The following is a 15,199-nucleotide window of genomic DNA, read 5'->3' as shown; positions in this document are numbered from 1 at the left end:
CCTCCGTTGTTGTAATGTGAGAGAGATACAGCATCATCGGACTGAGCTTGTTGTCATTGCAGGCAATCTCAACGCTGTGCTTTACAGGGAAGACATCCTCCTACCTCATTGTGTACCCTTCCTGCAGGCTCATCCTGAGCTGACAGGAATGTCAGTGTTCTGCCATGGCCAGCGAAGAGCCCAGATCTCAATCCCATTGAGCACGTCTGGGACCTGTTGGATCGGAGGATGAGGCTAAGGCCATTCCCCCAGAAATGTCCGGGAACTTGCAGGTGCCTTGGTAAAGATGGGGTAACATCTCACAGCAAGAACTGGCAAATCTGGTGCAGTCCATGAGGAGGAGATGCACTGGAGTACTTAATGCAGCTGGTGGCCACACCAGATACTGACTGTTACTTTTGATTTTGACCCCCCCTTTGTTCAGGGACACATTATTCAATTTCTGTTAGTCACATGTCTTGTGAACTTGTTCAGTTTATGTCTCAGTTGTTGAATCTTGTTATGTTCATACAAATATTTACACATGTTAAGTTTGCTGAAAATAAACGCAGTTGACAGTGAGAGGACGCTTCTTTTTTCTTCCTGAGATTGGCTGAGATAATGAGTGGGCTGGACATGCCGAGAGAGGAGTTTGAATTGGTCTGCCATTCAGAGGCTTCTGTCTACTTGAGCTGGTCAGTTTGTGATGGTAATCCTGTCGAACACGGCTTTTAAAAAAAGATTCTTGTGTAGTGGAGCTGCATAAGTGTTGCTCTCCACTTTCTGGTGTGTTATGTTTTGAAATCAGAGGACTTAGAGTATGATAGCTGAAGAGATGGAGAAAACACCTGTTTCCGGATTACATTATCATACTAAGAGCAACCGTGGCATGGCATCTGTGACAGGGAGACGCGTCCATCATGCATGATGAAGTATACGGGTAAGACAGTCTAGCTAGCAACATTTTCAGATATTACACGTTTCAGACAGAAAGTGGTTTAATTTCAAGCTAAAGTACTGTTAGCTAGCTAGCTAACGTTAGCTGGCTGGCTCCCTAGCTAATGTTACGTGTATGACGTTATTATTTGTATACCGAAACTGTTTGCTTTGCTAGTCAGAGCCTAATGTTAGCAGCTAACATTGAACCTGGTTGGTTAGCTCCCAGCAGATTCATGCAGGGTAGTAACGGCATGATTTGGCACTATGTTCATTGTTGTTTAACTAGCTAACGTTAGCTGGCTAGCTCGTTAGCTAACGTTATGTGACATGTGTGATCTTACACATTGTTTACCTAGTTAGGTTCATTGTTTACCTAGCTAGCTAGTTACATGTCTTAAGCTATAGTGTACAGCACACGTTGAATATGGCCGGTGCCAGTAAACGTCGGCAAAAATGCGTAATGAAATTGTTGCCAGCAGAGCTGGTTAGCCAGTTTTCATGTTATCCAAAGGTAAACAAATCATCAGCCAGAGCGTCAAGAGAGCGCTCTGAACGCTCCGAGAAAACGAGATGGGTGGGGCGAAAGCTTAAGAGGGTGTGAACGATGGGTGTAGACCAAGAAGAGCTCTTCACTAGATACCAAAACATTCAAAGGCCATTATCTCAAAAGTGAGTTTACAAARGTATCAACTTTCAAAGCAGAATGACTTTCCCATTGTTCCTCAAAATTGCAGTGAATGATATACCATTTTGTAGCTCTGAGTCTCTACTTTTATCCAATGTATAAAAAAAACACCCTTTCAAATTTTGCTACATAGGACCAAATCCAGGTGGTGAGTCATTTAATTTAATTTAATCTTTCCTGAAATCCCAGTGACCTGGTAGATGCTCGTCTGCCCTCGTAACAGCTGACAATGTCTGGCTAAGGTCTTCGTTATCAAGTAGGGCACCGTATAAGGGGGTAACACAACCCCAAAGTTGCACTGACAAGGCCGTTTGAGTGCTTGTAAAACATCTTGTAAAGAWTTTTACAAGGTTTGGCCTATGCCGGCCATCGGCTGAAGGCTATCACGATGCTGACCCCAGAAGCATGTTCATTTCATCGTGTTGCTCTTCAGGGAACTAGTAAAACCATGACCCCTGGCAGGCAGGTCGTACCAGTCCAGGGGTCCCATGCCATACAGCAAGACCCCTTCCCTCACACTCCCGTCTGTTGCACTCCATCCTGTCAGGTCAATATAAGACATTTCCCTAAGAATTAACCCTCAACACTATTCCAAACTGTTGAAATTCTAAATTCAAGGGTAGTGCTGTACCTACCACAAGCCTTGAAAACATCTCCTTGGTTGAAGAGAATGGGATGAACGCTGAAATAGCTAAGACTTTTGTGAAATGGACATATGGAAATAGCATACAATCTATCTCCAAGGGACCCTGTCTTCACTCTGTTTCATGTGACCCCCCCCCAAAAAAGGGTTAATTCCTCCGAATGACATTGTCATAGAGTGTTACGGCTGTCCTCGCTGACAGAAGGTGTGGACCAAAACGCAGAGTGGTTAGGGTTCATTATTTAATGAAAAATCAACAAAACACTTCAAAATACAACACCAACAAACGTGACAAACCCGAAACAGTCCTGTGTGGCCCAAACACAGTCACAYGAACAAACACCCACAAAACACAAGTGAAACCCTGGCTGCCTAAGTATGATTCTCAATCAGGGACAACGATTGACAGCTGTCTCTGATTGAGAATCATACCAGGCCGAACACAAAATCCCAACATAGAAAATCAACCATAGACAACCCACCCAACTCACGCCCTGACCAACTAAAATAAATACAAGACAAAGGAAAACAGGTCAGGAACGTGACATAGAGTGTGTCTCTGTATAACGTTGTGTAATGGTGCTGGCGGTGGAGATGCTGGTGGTTTTCTCCTCACATCTGTCAACAGCACAGAACATAGTCTGTTACATCACACTCACCAAATCAGTGGCACTGAGAGGGACAGTTTCTTTTAACAATGACAGGGATCCAATCGGTCATGTCCTCCTTCAGCAAAACATTCGCAGACGTCTTTAGTGAGGGAGACAGAATGTTAGTAACTTTTTGAAGTATGTGAATTAAAGGGGTCGTTGCTTGACATGAGGTCATGGCACATAGAGCCATCTGTCAACTGTGGAGGGAATTCATAATTTACAGTCTGAATGATTGGCTGGCGCTGAAGGTGGCAATGAGGACACATTTGGGAGTCAGGGTGTGCATCCAGCGGACGGGTGAACTCAGTCATTCTGGGCTCCATCTTAATGAAAGGGTACGGGGTCTTTTGTAGTGGAGCCATTTGGTACATCCAGACTACATTAATTTACCAGAGCTTCAACAAAACAAGAAAAGCGTCTCAGTGATGCAGTTTATCACATCCGTCCTCACAAAACCCCATATGTCACAAACACACACAGTTCTACACAAAGACAGACAAATTAATATACACACTCGAACATGCGCACACACAATCACCCAAGAACATAGTAAAAAACCCTTGTTAAAATACCTTGTTGTGGGGCTGTTTTGATGAAATTGACACAGCTCCGGGCTCCACCATGAAAAGGGACCAGTCAATGATGGAGCCCCTCCACAAGCTAAACACCTCCAAAGACTTTAACAGGCCTTGAGCTTCTGGCCGCTTTGCTCAACCCTGCCGGTCACGACCCCGCTGAGAGCATGCGACATGCAGAACTGAGCAGGGACTTCAACACAAATCAATCAGCCTAAAGTAAACAATAAGCTTAACGTGTCCTGACAGAGACACGGGAGGAATTTCAGAGAAAGAACATGGTTCATGTGAGGAAACCAAGGAAGAAAAAAGATAAAAATAAAAAACAACGCCAAGGTGTACTTATGCTGCTCCCTCTGGCTGTCCTCCGTTGGACGTGTGGAGTTCCGTTTGTTAAAACAGTCTTTTACCTCAGGTCCTTCATCAATCAAGATCAGTCAAAAGCAAAATGAAGATAGAGATCCGCACATTTACTGTACATCAGAGTGAAGGACACTTATTAACATGTCACAAGCCTTTCGTTTGATCTTATTCGCAAACTAGCATGTTGAATGTTGATTTTGGCAACCGGGCTAGACCTGGCTGGCAAGACATGGCTTCTAAAAAATAAATGACATAAGAAGAAGAATCTAAATCCCCCTGGAGCCTCAGATGGATTGCAGTCAAAACTTCTGAAGATTTGATGGGACTGTTGAACGCCTCCTCGCGAGTGATAAGACAAAGATGACCGACATGTGTCCGAATCATTGTTTAGAATGACACTTGTAAAGATGTTGATGAGTCAAAAACCACAACTTGAAACTCTGTAGAATGTTATCTGATCCCACCTGTAGTCCCATCCAATGGCATACTTGAGGCAGACTAAAGAGGAACATGAATGGCATGTTTAACCCTAATAGGGCAGGGGAGAGTGGTGTATTTATTTTCAGATTTAGTGCACAGTGATGATGTCAGACAAGGGTCACTGAGAAGCCAGCTGGTCAATGGACCTGAGTGTATGCCAGGAGAAACAGTTTTGTACCGTTGTACTGTGGCTCAAAACGGGAATGTGATGTGTGTATGAGAGAGAGAATGTGTGCGTGTGTGTGTAACCAGCATGAAACAACATTGCATCATCTGGCATCTATTTTGCAGAACATAAACAGCATGTTAGGGCAGTTACACGTCACAGCTGCTCCAGTTAAAACCAGCCGTCTGGCCCCCACACCTTGACTTTAAAAAAATMATGAATTACAATACCGTGATAGTTTTAGGGGGTCCCAGAGGGCATTGTGGTGAAAAGTGAAGTCAGAGCCTGCTATTAGGCACATATCTGCAGCAAGCCTGCCAGGACTGGAGTTTTTCTTGGACACCTGGGCTAGGCTCCCCCTTATTGACTGTAAGTGGAAAGACAGTGTGATTTTTCATGGGGCATACCTTCTCAAATTAAATCATCAGCAGAAGCCAAGTCTTTGGGAGAGGGGGAAGAGAGAGAGAGAAGGAAAAAGAGACAGAYACAGGATGTTTCTGTACAAATGAGACATTGAAAGAGCAAGAGACAAATTGAGAAAGCTGGCTAGGGGAAGACGGAAAGAAAAGAAACATGGGTATGAGAGAAGGGAATACACAGACACAGAAAGAGACAGTGCAAGAAAGGCCCCTGTAGAAGGCATCACATGAGACGCCAGGTGCATTTTGTATAAAATCAAAATAAATCCGCGCATTGTCACTGAGTTATGGCCTTGGTTGCTACCACACTGTTTGGAGTCAACAATAACTGGGTGGACCTCTGAATTGGCAGGTGTTTAACATTTACGAGCCTGCAGAGGAACTCAAGAATGTATTACAAGGGATAAATGGACACAATTGCAGCATGTCAGGTTCATTAAATAACCCTTACCACATTACTCACCTCTATTTTGTTACAGCCTGGCATGTGTTTTGTGGGCTGCACATTGATTATGGAGCGTGTAAAACGAATAACTCTGTTTAACTGATAGACAGAGATAGAAACCCTACTGTTTCAAATTGCCCACTGAGGCCAGGCAAGGTTGTAGCTAATACTTTGCAAAACAGGTTGAACAAAAACACCACAAACATACTGTACACTGGCCTCAGCACCAAACCCTGTGGTACACCCTCTGATTCTCCTGTAGCACACCAACCATCTGAACAAATGACTACTCTGTACAGTATCAACCCACACAATCTACAATCTGTTTCTATTTCTCCTGTAGAAAGATAATGGCCCAGGTTCTGGTCCAGCATATGGCTTGTGCCCATTGGACGACTCCTGATTCTGTTCACAACCCGGTTCACAGCCGAGACTGGACCGCTGGTGGAGGGAGTTAGGTGTGCGTGCCACATTGTGTGTGCCTCTGCCTGGCTCAGCTGATAATATGCTCCAGACACACTCTCAACACAGCCGCAGCTTGGATCGCGTTTCATTGGATGCAGATGCATGGTTATGGATCTGGCACTATATTGACAATGACATCATAAGATCAACCTGCCAGCAGACATGGTTGGTACCGTTCCTCTGAACTGGTCGTCTGGGGGCGACAGGGAGATGACAATGTGCTAGATAAGTGTTGCGAGCATGCAGACTGGATGAGATCGCAAGAGAAAAATAAACAATATCCTCCTCATTGAGGAACAGGTATTTACAGTGCCTTCAGAAAGTATTCACACCCCTTGACTTTTTTCACATTTTGTTGTGTTACAGCCTGAATTTAAAATAGATTTTTCTACACACGATACCCCATAATGTCAAAGTGGAATTATGTTTTTCAAAACTTTTGTAAATGAATAACAAATCAAAAGCTGAAATGTCTTCAGTCAATAAGTATTCAACCCCTTTGTTATGGCAAACCTAAATAAGTTCAGGAGTAAAAATGTGCTTAACAAGTCACATAATAAACTGTATGGACTCACTCTGTGTGCAATAATAGTGTTTAACCTTTGAAAGATCCCGTAGGATCGGTGTCCTTATACCGTGACGGTTGTTACTAACGTGTGCTAATGTGACTAGAATGACGTTGTAAGTAACAGCAAACTCTCCAGGACATAGACATGTCTTATATGGGCAGAAAGATTACATTCCTGTTAATCTAACTGCACTGTCCAATTTACAGTAGCTATTACAGTGAAAAAATACCATGCTATTGTTTGAGGAGAGTGCACAACAACAACAAAAAATGTATCACGGCAACTGGTTTGATACATTCACCTCTGAAGGTAAATAATATACTTACATGAATTAATCTTGCTCTGATTTGTCATCCTAGGGGTCCCAGAGATAAAATGTGGCATAGTTTTGTTTGATATAATCCATTTTTATATTCAAATGTAGGAACTGCATTCTACAGTTTGAACCCCTGCTGTCTCTGGCTCCACACCCACCCCGTCCGGCCATCTAGATGTGTGAAAGTTAGTGTATAAACTAATGATACATCATGTATGACATTCCTGGGAGTGTGTAAACTTACATTTTGTATTTTGTATCGGCACATTTGGGCAGACTTGATAGAAAATATTGTGCAGTATTGCAATACTTCACTGGATCAATCTGAGACTTTACACACCCACTGCTGCCATCTAGTGGCCAAAATCTAAATTGTGCCTAGACTCCTATATTATATTATGGCCTTTCTCTTGCATTTCAAAGATGATGAAAATATATATAGAAAACACATGTTTTTTTGTTTGTATTATCTTTACCAGATCTAATGTGTTATATTCTCCTACATTAATTTCATATTTCCACAAACTTCAAAGTGTTTATTTTCAAATGGTATCAAGAATATGCATATCATTGCTTCAGGTCCTGAGCTACAGGCAGTTAGATTTTGGTAGGTCATTTTAGGCGAATTTGGTTATGACTGTGTCATAACATGTTATAATGCTGGTGTGTTAATCTGGTCCCTCAGTCGAGCAGTGAATTTCAAACACATATTCAACCACAAAGACGAGGGACGTTTTCCAATGCCTCGCAAAGAAGGGCACCTATTGGTAGATGGCTAAAAATAAAAAACTTGGACATTGAATATCCCCTTGAGCACAAAGATACAAGCGTCATTCCTAACTCAGTTACCAGAGAGGCCAATGGTGACTTTAAGACAGTTACAGAGTTTAACGGCTGTGATAGGAGAAAACTGAGGATGGATCAACAACATTGTAGTTACTCCACAATAGTAACCTAATTGACAGAGTGAAAAGAAGGAAGCTTGTACAGAATAAAAAATATTGACTGAGTGAATACAAACTCATCTTTTTCAACTTGCTCGACAACAGATGTTCTACATTCTGAGAATTGCAGTATGCTTTTATGATCTCTGAGGTTCAAAGTAATGGAGCAAGGGTGCTAGTATTCCAAACACTGGCTGAATTAGAGATCCAGAGTAATATCAGAGATAACAACCTGTTTTTGATAGCTCATTTCTTAGATTGAGCGACTACACCGCTCCTCTTTGCCCTAGTCTACTCTGTCATGCCAAACCAGGGCTGGCACTCAAGCCAAACAGACAAATTGCCACTGTAGGAACTTTAATACAAAAGCTGTTGAAAAAATGAAGCCGATTTATCAACCCCTGCTGAAAAGACTGCAATCGTGCAGTATGTAATTCATCACAGTTGGAGAGAGTTCAAATATGCACCCGTTGAGTGATTCTTATATGATAGATCATGGAGGGTACCTGCTGGGATGATGTACAGAATCTCCCTGCACACTATAGCGAAGTCTCAAAGGTGTTGTTGCCACCAAAGTCCACCACAACCAGCGCAATTACAGTGCAGACAGCTATACTGTATGAGGTCACCGTCACCGCTTAACGCATTGCTGTGGGTTTAGTCACTTTTGCTATGTCAAAAGGCTATGAAAATAACTCCCACCCGGTGGGATAAACTTATTAGGTTATTGAGCTCAACTATGTTTAGGTCTTCTATGATACTGGTCATCATTCTTAGTATCAACAGAAATAACAAAGCCCCAGGTGAGCCAAGCTATTTTTACTACAGATAATAATAGTAATACAATCTAAATCAATGAGTAACCACCTCACAAGGCTTATTTATTTGGCTGCCTAGAGTACTATTATCTTAACATTACATAATCACCGGCCTATTCCATGAAAATCTGCACTGTTTAAAGAAAGCTTTCACGCTCTGCCGTCCGCAACGACTCCAGGGACCCCTCTCAAAACATTCAGTAAAAACATTTGACACCGCACTTGGGGCTGGATTCAATCAACATTACCCCAGGATTTGTCTGTCACTTTAACAGTCTAATTCGAGCCTTTAGCTTGGTCTTGTTTTTTCAGACAACTATTTTTGGTCCCTTATGTGGCAACTTAATACGTTCTGAAATCTGTTAGAAATGTATTGTAATGTTTTCTTTTTAATTATAACTGCCTTAATTTTTGCTGGACCCCAGGTAGAGTAGCTGCTGCCTTGGCAGGAACTAACAGGAATCTATAATAAATACAAATACAAACTGACCTAAAGATATCTGAGGAAATGTAGTAATAGTACATTTGGAAAATAGTACTGTCACTGATATTGATAGTACTGTCACTGATATTGATAGTACTGTCACTGATATTGATAGTACTGTCACTGATATTGATAGTACTGTCACTGATATTGATAGTACTGTCACTGATATTGATAGTACTGTCACTGATATTGATAGTACTGTCACTGATATTGATAGTACTGTCACTGATATTGATATTACTGTCACTGATATTGTTGCATATTTCAACAGCTTTCTAGAGCCCAGCTGGCAATGAGCTCTGATCCCCAGTGAGTGCTCCAATAATACAGTACTACTCAGATCCTCTGACTCTAAGGCATCATTAGACGTATGGTAATAGCTGTGAGAGCAATTCAAGAGTTACAGTATCACAAAGCTATGCCAGTGTGTATATGGCCAAAATGTCGAGATAGACAACTGACACATTGAGCCTACCCWATAGCACTAAGGGTTTGAACTGTGTTCGAACGCAATCATCATTTGTCAGTGATGTTCAAACAGTGTGTACCTCATCATACTGTACAAGTGTTGGAAAGCAGTTACTTCACTGTGCTTTGTGTTGAGTCTTCAAGGGATGTTGTCAACCACCTTCATTGCTGTGACTGTTGACAAGTGTCTTGATTTCACCATGTGCCAAGAGCTCTTAAAATCGAGGTTAAAGCTAAGCACAAGCACCCGTTTCAAGAGAGAGGTGGCACAAAAGACAAGATGAGATAAGGGGGTTGGGTACCAGGGGGAGGATCGTTGACAACGATCAATTAGAGACTCCATATCGCACTCTTTTTGGACAGCCTCCTGGCTTACGGTAATAAATAGGACTGATAGTGGAGTTGTCTGCAAGAAGTTCACATGCAGAATGTAATCTAATAAGGTTCAAGCTGGACAGCCAGGAAATCAGTCCAAGGAGGGTTAAATTAATCTTGCCAATGATTATGGCACATTATCAGAGTGTGCTCAAATCTGCTCTGGCTCTAAAGAGCATGCTGTGCTGGAGGTGGCATATAAACATAGCTGATAACAGTATCTAAGTCTACTTAAATACATATAATGCTGGTAAGGGATGTTTCAGAAAAGAGTACATTTTAGAAATAATTCGGAGTGAAATAATGAGGGGTTACTTCAATATAATTGTTCCCAGAAAGAATACAAATGTGATGTGACAAACCTGACAAAGAAGATAAGATAAACAAGAAGCACTTATTCCCACTAAGAAAAATTTCATTAAACATTAGCGGCTCAATGAGGCCCAGAAGTTATATGACAAGAATGTAGAGTCCACTCAATATCGTTCCTTGAATAATTGAATAATTGAGAAATCAATGTATTATGGCAAACAGTAGGCTGGCTAGGTGACAGTCTAAGTTGACTTTACTTACTGCGAGGGACATTTCAAAAGCACTTCGACGTCATAGCTATATGGCCAGGCTTAAAGATACATTCACTCATCAAATGTATTCACACATTATTTCAGCAAACCACATGTCCTTCCTCACCTGTTGGTAGCATCCCCGACCCTGACTCGCCAGGAGAGTCTGTGCGTCCAGCGTCAACAGAGGCAGCGCTGATTTTGAAGAGCACTAGTAGACAACATGTCCACTTTACCACCCAGAACAACATTTCCTTCAATATCGGAACGTTTTAAACTGTTTAAATCAATTAACGTCGAACAATGTATTACTGGTAAATAAATGCGTCCTCAGGTTGATGGGATGGGGAGGCGGAAACATCCAACAGCGCTATGCATTTTTGGTAAAGTCAAACGTTTCCCTTTCACTCAAAACCTCTCACTTATAAATCACTGAAGGTAAAATCACTTCAGTTCTGAGACAAATATGTATATTTCATGAATATAACATTAGCTGAATTGTTTTGAAGATCTCTCTCCAAAAGCATCTGTGGCAACCTCTCCACCTTCTCTCATRCAAGAAGAGCTCGCGCGCAAATACTCCACAGCTTCCCGCCCACCCTCGCGATCCAAGCCAATGAAACCCCTCTAAGGTCCCAACACCTCTGCATCACGCATTTGACAGACTAGGCTAGTGGGAGACCGACAGCTCCCCTCTCCAGGCAAGTGCTTCAGGCAGGATATTCAATTAAAATTGGAGAACAAGTTGTATTGGGAACCGGTCAGGGGCAGACTGGCCATCTGGCATTTTGGGCACATGCCAGATGGGCTGGTCCATTTTTAGCCCAGAGGGCCTGTCTAACTTCGTTTTTTGGGGGGCAAAATGATTATTATCTGGATAATTATGGGGGCCTCAACAAAATAAATTGTCCAGTGTGGGGTCCTCGAGGAAAAACATTGAGGCATACTAAAATACTCAACTAGTCTAAAGAAGGCCAGTTGTATTGCTTCTTTAATGAGAACGACCGTTTTCAGCTGTTCTAACATAATTGCAAAAGGGTTTTCTAATGATCAATTAGCCTTTTAAAATGATAAACTTGATTAGCTAACACAACGTGCCTTTSGAACATAGGAGTGATGGTTGTTGATAATGGGCCTCTGTACACCTATGTAGATATTCCATTAAAAATGTCAATTTCCAGCTACAATAGTGATTTACAACATTAACAATGTCTACACTGTATTTCTGATCAATTTGATGTTATTTTAATGGACAAAAAAAATTGTTTTTCTTTCAAAAACAAGGACATTTCTAAGTGACCCCAAACTTTTGAACAGTAGTGTATATTTGAGTGAAAAGCAAGTCCCTATATGCCACTCTCACAATAAAGATATCCACAACAAAACATATCACCATAAAGCAGGTGAGTATTACCAAGAAATACACCAAGTCATTCGCTGTATTCATTTTCATATATCTTTATTTAAGGACTTCAATTCATACAAAATGTAATGGTATAAATGACTGTAGGATTGACAGTCATATAACATATTCGACAGTAAAGGACCCAGTTGCTCCAGAACCTCAGAAAACAACCCTTCTTCACTAAACCACACATATGGTTCAAATATAGTTCAATACTTTTGTTTAAATGTTGATATTTAAGCTCTTTTGTCTTTCCAGAAACAAAAACATATTTATTAAAGATCTTCAGAAAATACAACCGGTGAATAGATTGTATAAAGAAAGTTGTTTTTTTTGCACATGCACATACTTTTCATAACATGCAAACATGACATGTCCAGGGAATATAGCCACAGGAAAACTGGATGAGGTATGCCGAGACAAAACTGGTGCGGTTTAAAATGGCACTCTAAATTAACGGGGGTTTGGGGTGGGGTGGGTGAGGTTGAAAAAATAAAGGATCTGTTCACAGATCTAGGGGTGCACACTGCTTTCTCCTCAACTAGGGCACCATAAAGTGACCTTTAGAGGCCAAGGAAGATTCTTGCAATCTACAATGCTACTGTACCTCCCCTATAAATAGCCATGTTCAAATGTAAAGACTTCGATTCAAAGTCTAATACTTCACCTTTTAACGATCCATCAAATAGATTGCACAATATATCTGATGTTAGAAAACAAATAAATATGGGATTTCTGATTCAGTACAATAAAAACAAACACATTTACATTCTGGGTGGTTCTATCAGGTTACATGCAATAGACTTGCTGAACTCAAAATGCCCTGTTTGACATAATTCAATTTATAATAATTGTGCCTTTGTCAATGCATTTCAATGTACATTATATACTACATTTGCATTTTTACAACTCTTTGTAAATAAATCCTAAGTAAAATTTGTCACAATCATGCTAAAGCCTGAATCTGGAGAACCCAGAGGGTAAAGTTACAGGGCAAGTGAGAGTTAGTCCAAAGTGTCACCTTGTTGCATAGCCCTACTTGAAAGAGTCAACTGTCAACGCAACCTTCAATACCTGCGAAGACACAAAGTTGTAGGCTATGTATCAGTTAGTGAAGGCCTTCACACAACCCTCCTTCAGGAGAAATATATTTGGAAGAAAACAAACCCATGAGATATGGGCAAAAGTGGCAGAATCTATAAGCATACTGTACATGTAATCTACTTCTCTTCATATATGAGAGATATGAGGCAAGTGTTAATAAACATGATACTTGAATATATTGTTTCTATCAATAAGAACACGAAAGTGAAACTTTCCTAGTTGGAGGGATCACAAATGGCACTTTTTCCCTTGGAACCACTTTGCCTTCCATCTAACTCTGGCAGTACTGTATATTTTTGGAAGAGAAAGGCAAAAGCTCTGTATACACCCTTAAGCAAAAGTATATACAACTTCGACAAGTTCAAAACCCTGGCATGCATTACATTGCTTGCTTTAGATCTGTAGTTCTGACTACTTATAACTCTATTACATAATCATTACAAAAAATGTGTTGCATTCTTTCCTCATTGGAGTTTCAAAGAGAAAGCTTGTTACTGTATTCCTTGATTCACTAAACCTCCTTTGCTTTACAACTATATACATCTTACTCATATGCATAACAGTGACTATATATACTCATATACTGTAAACCTATCATATGTTCCATCCTCTCCTCTCCAGTGTTGATACATCACAAAAGTCAGGCTGCATTGACTATAATAACATATATATAATGATAGGCACTTGGTATTCAGCCACTAGAGCAGTACGTTAGAAAGAGTTGACCTACCCAACTACACTCATTAATTTACATTATGTAAACTTACAAAAATGAACATCATGAAAAGATATTCATTTAATGTTATAGTTCCATAAAAATAAATTAGAATCTTTCGGTCCTTCTGTGTTTTGTGTTTTTTGTTGTTGTTCAGAAATAGTTCAACATGTCATAGGTGACACGGGAAAACAGCAGCAATACTATACCTACTTAACCATATACTCTCCGTAATGCATCTTACTGTAATACCCAGAGTATAGAATGAGAGAGTTAGGCCAGGTTTTAGAACAGCGCCATGTTAAACCCATATAGAACTTTATTCTTGAATGTTGGATGTAACAATACGAGAGCGCTCTGACAGTTCCCTAGAAATGACCCGCTATAAACAAGCAAACAGAGCAGCGAAATTAACATACATTTGTATTGATTAGCATTTGGAATGATATGTATCCAAGTCGCACTATGCAATTATCACTTAGCAACAGCTATGGAGGAGAAAGTGGCCGTCTCGGAACATTCAGACAGAAAGTGCATTGGCTCAACTCTCTATATATGACTCTGGTAATACACTCTTAGAAACAAGTTGCTATCTAGAACCCAAACGGGTTATACGTCTGTCCCCATAGAGAACCCTTTTTGGTTCAGGTAGAACCCTTTTGATTTCAGGTAGAAGTCTTTTGGTTCCATATAGAACCCTTTTCACAGAGAGTCAACATGGAACCTAAAAGGGTTCTCCTATGGGCCTAAGAACGTTTTGAACCTTTTTTTCTAAGAGTGTACCTAAGGAGTCTAACAACACTCTTGTGTAGAAAGAGTTCAAGAGATACTAAAGGATTTTCTCAGAGAGGGAAGGATTGGTGGTAGTGCATCATTATCATCACTTGTTCCTCCTGGTTCTACTCATATTTACTTCCAGTGCCAGCAGACACACCACAGGACAAGACACACCATAACGAACGTCGGCCATGCACAGTACATCACCAGCTGGTGTCACAGGCAGGGCGATTCATCGTGTAGAATCGTCTGGTTATTAATAGAGTAGGCGCCCGTTATTCTGGCGACAGGACAAGCCACCCGCTGCTTTTAACCGTTCGTAGGACGGTGTGTTTTGTCCTTTAGCCAGCAATAGCACGTAATCCCATATTAGATCTGGACAGATGGGGAGAGAAAGGCTTTTATCTGTGCAATACTGTAGAGAACACAGTTCACAGTCTTAGTTTGTTTTCCTCCAAAGACAGTAAGGAAGACATTTAGGCTTTTTTTTTCATCTATTAAAACTATTTCACTAACCACCGCTTTAAATATTCACAGGGATTTCACATGTGCTCTGCACACCATCAAAGCTTTCATTTCAGTGCAAGAATGGAATGAGAAAATGTAATATCAGGTGTCCTTCGTCCTTTAGTGCCATTTGCCTAGAAAGAGAAAACGTCCGAAGAATGGTTTCCTTTTCAGAGTACTTCCTGTATGTTTAACACACTTGGAATATACCTGTCTCCATTGGCCACCTATGAGCATGCAGGAACTACATCAACTGACATGTGCCCTCTGTAGCTCAGTTGGTAGAGCATGGTGCTTGCAAGCCACGATCGTGGGTTTGAGTCCGGGACCACCTATACA

General features: G+C 41.0%; 1 protein-coding gene across 1 annotated transcript in view; it reads right to left on the bottom strand.

Moving 5' to 3' along the window:
- Nucleotides 1-10,884, bottom strand: part of LOC111964505 (collagen alpha-2(I) chain-like) — a 131,438-nt gene extending 120,554 nt beyond the window's left edge. Inside the window, exon 1 of the mRNA XM_070443566.1 lies at nt 10,480-10,884. Coding sequence (XP_070299667.1) covers nt 10,480-10,603 — 124 coding nt within the window. The 5' untranslated portion in view covers nt 10,604-10,884. The remainder of the gene's footprint in view (nt 1-10,479) is intronic.
- Nucleotides 10,885-15,199: the final 4,315 nt, after the last annotated feature.

Source organism: Salvelinus sp. IW2-2015, linkage group LG5, assembly GCF_002910315.2.
Source record: "Salvelinus sp. IW2-2015 linkage group LG5, ASM291031v2, whole genome shotgun sequence".
NCBI lineage: Eukaryota > Metazoa > Chordata > Actinopteri > Salmoniformes > Salmonidae > Salvelinus > Salvelinus sp. IW2-2015.
This window is presented reverse-complemented; position numbering and strand designations above follow the sequence as displayed.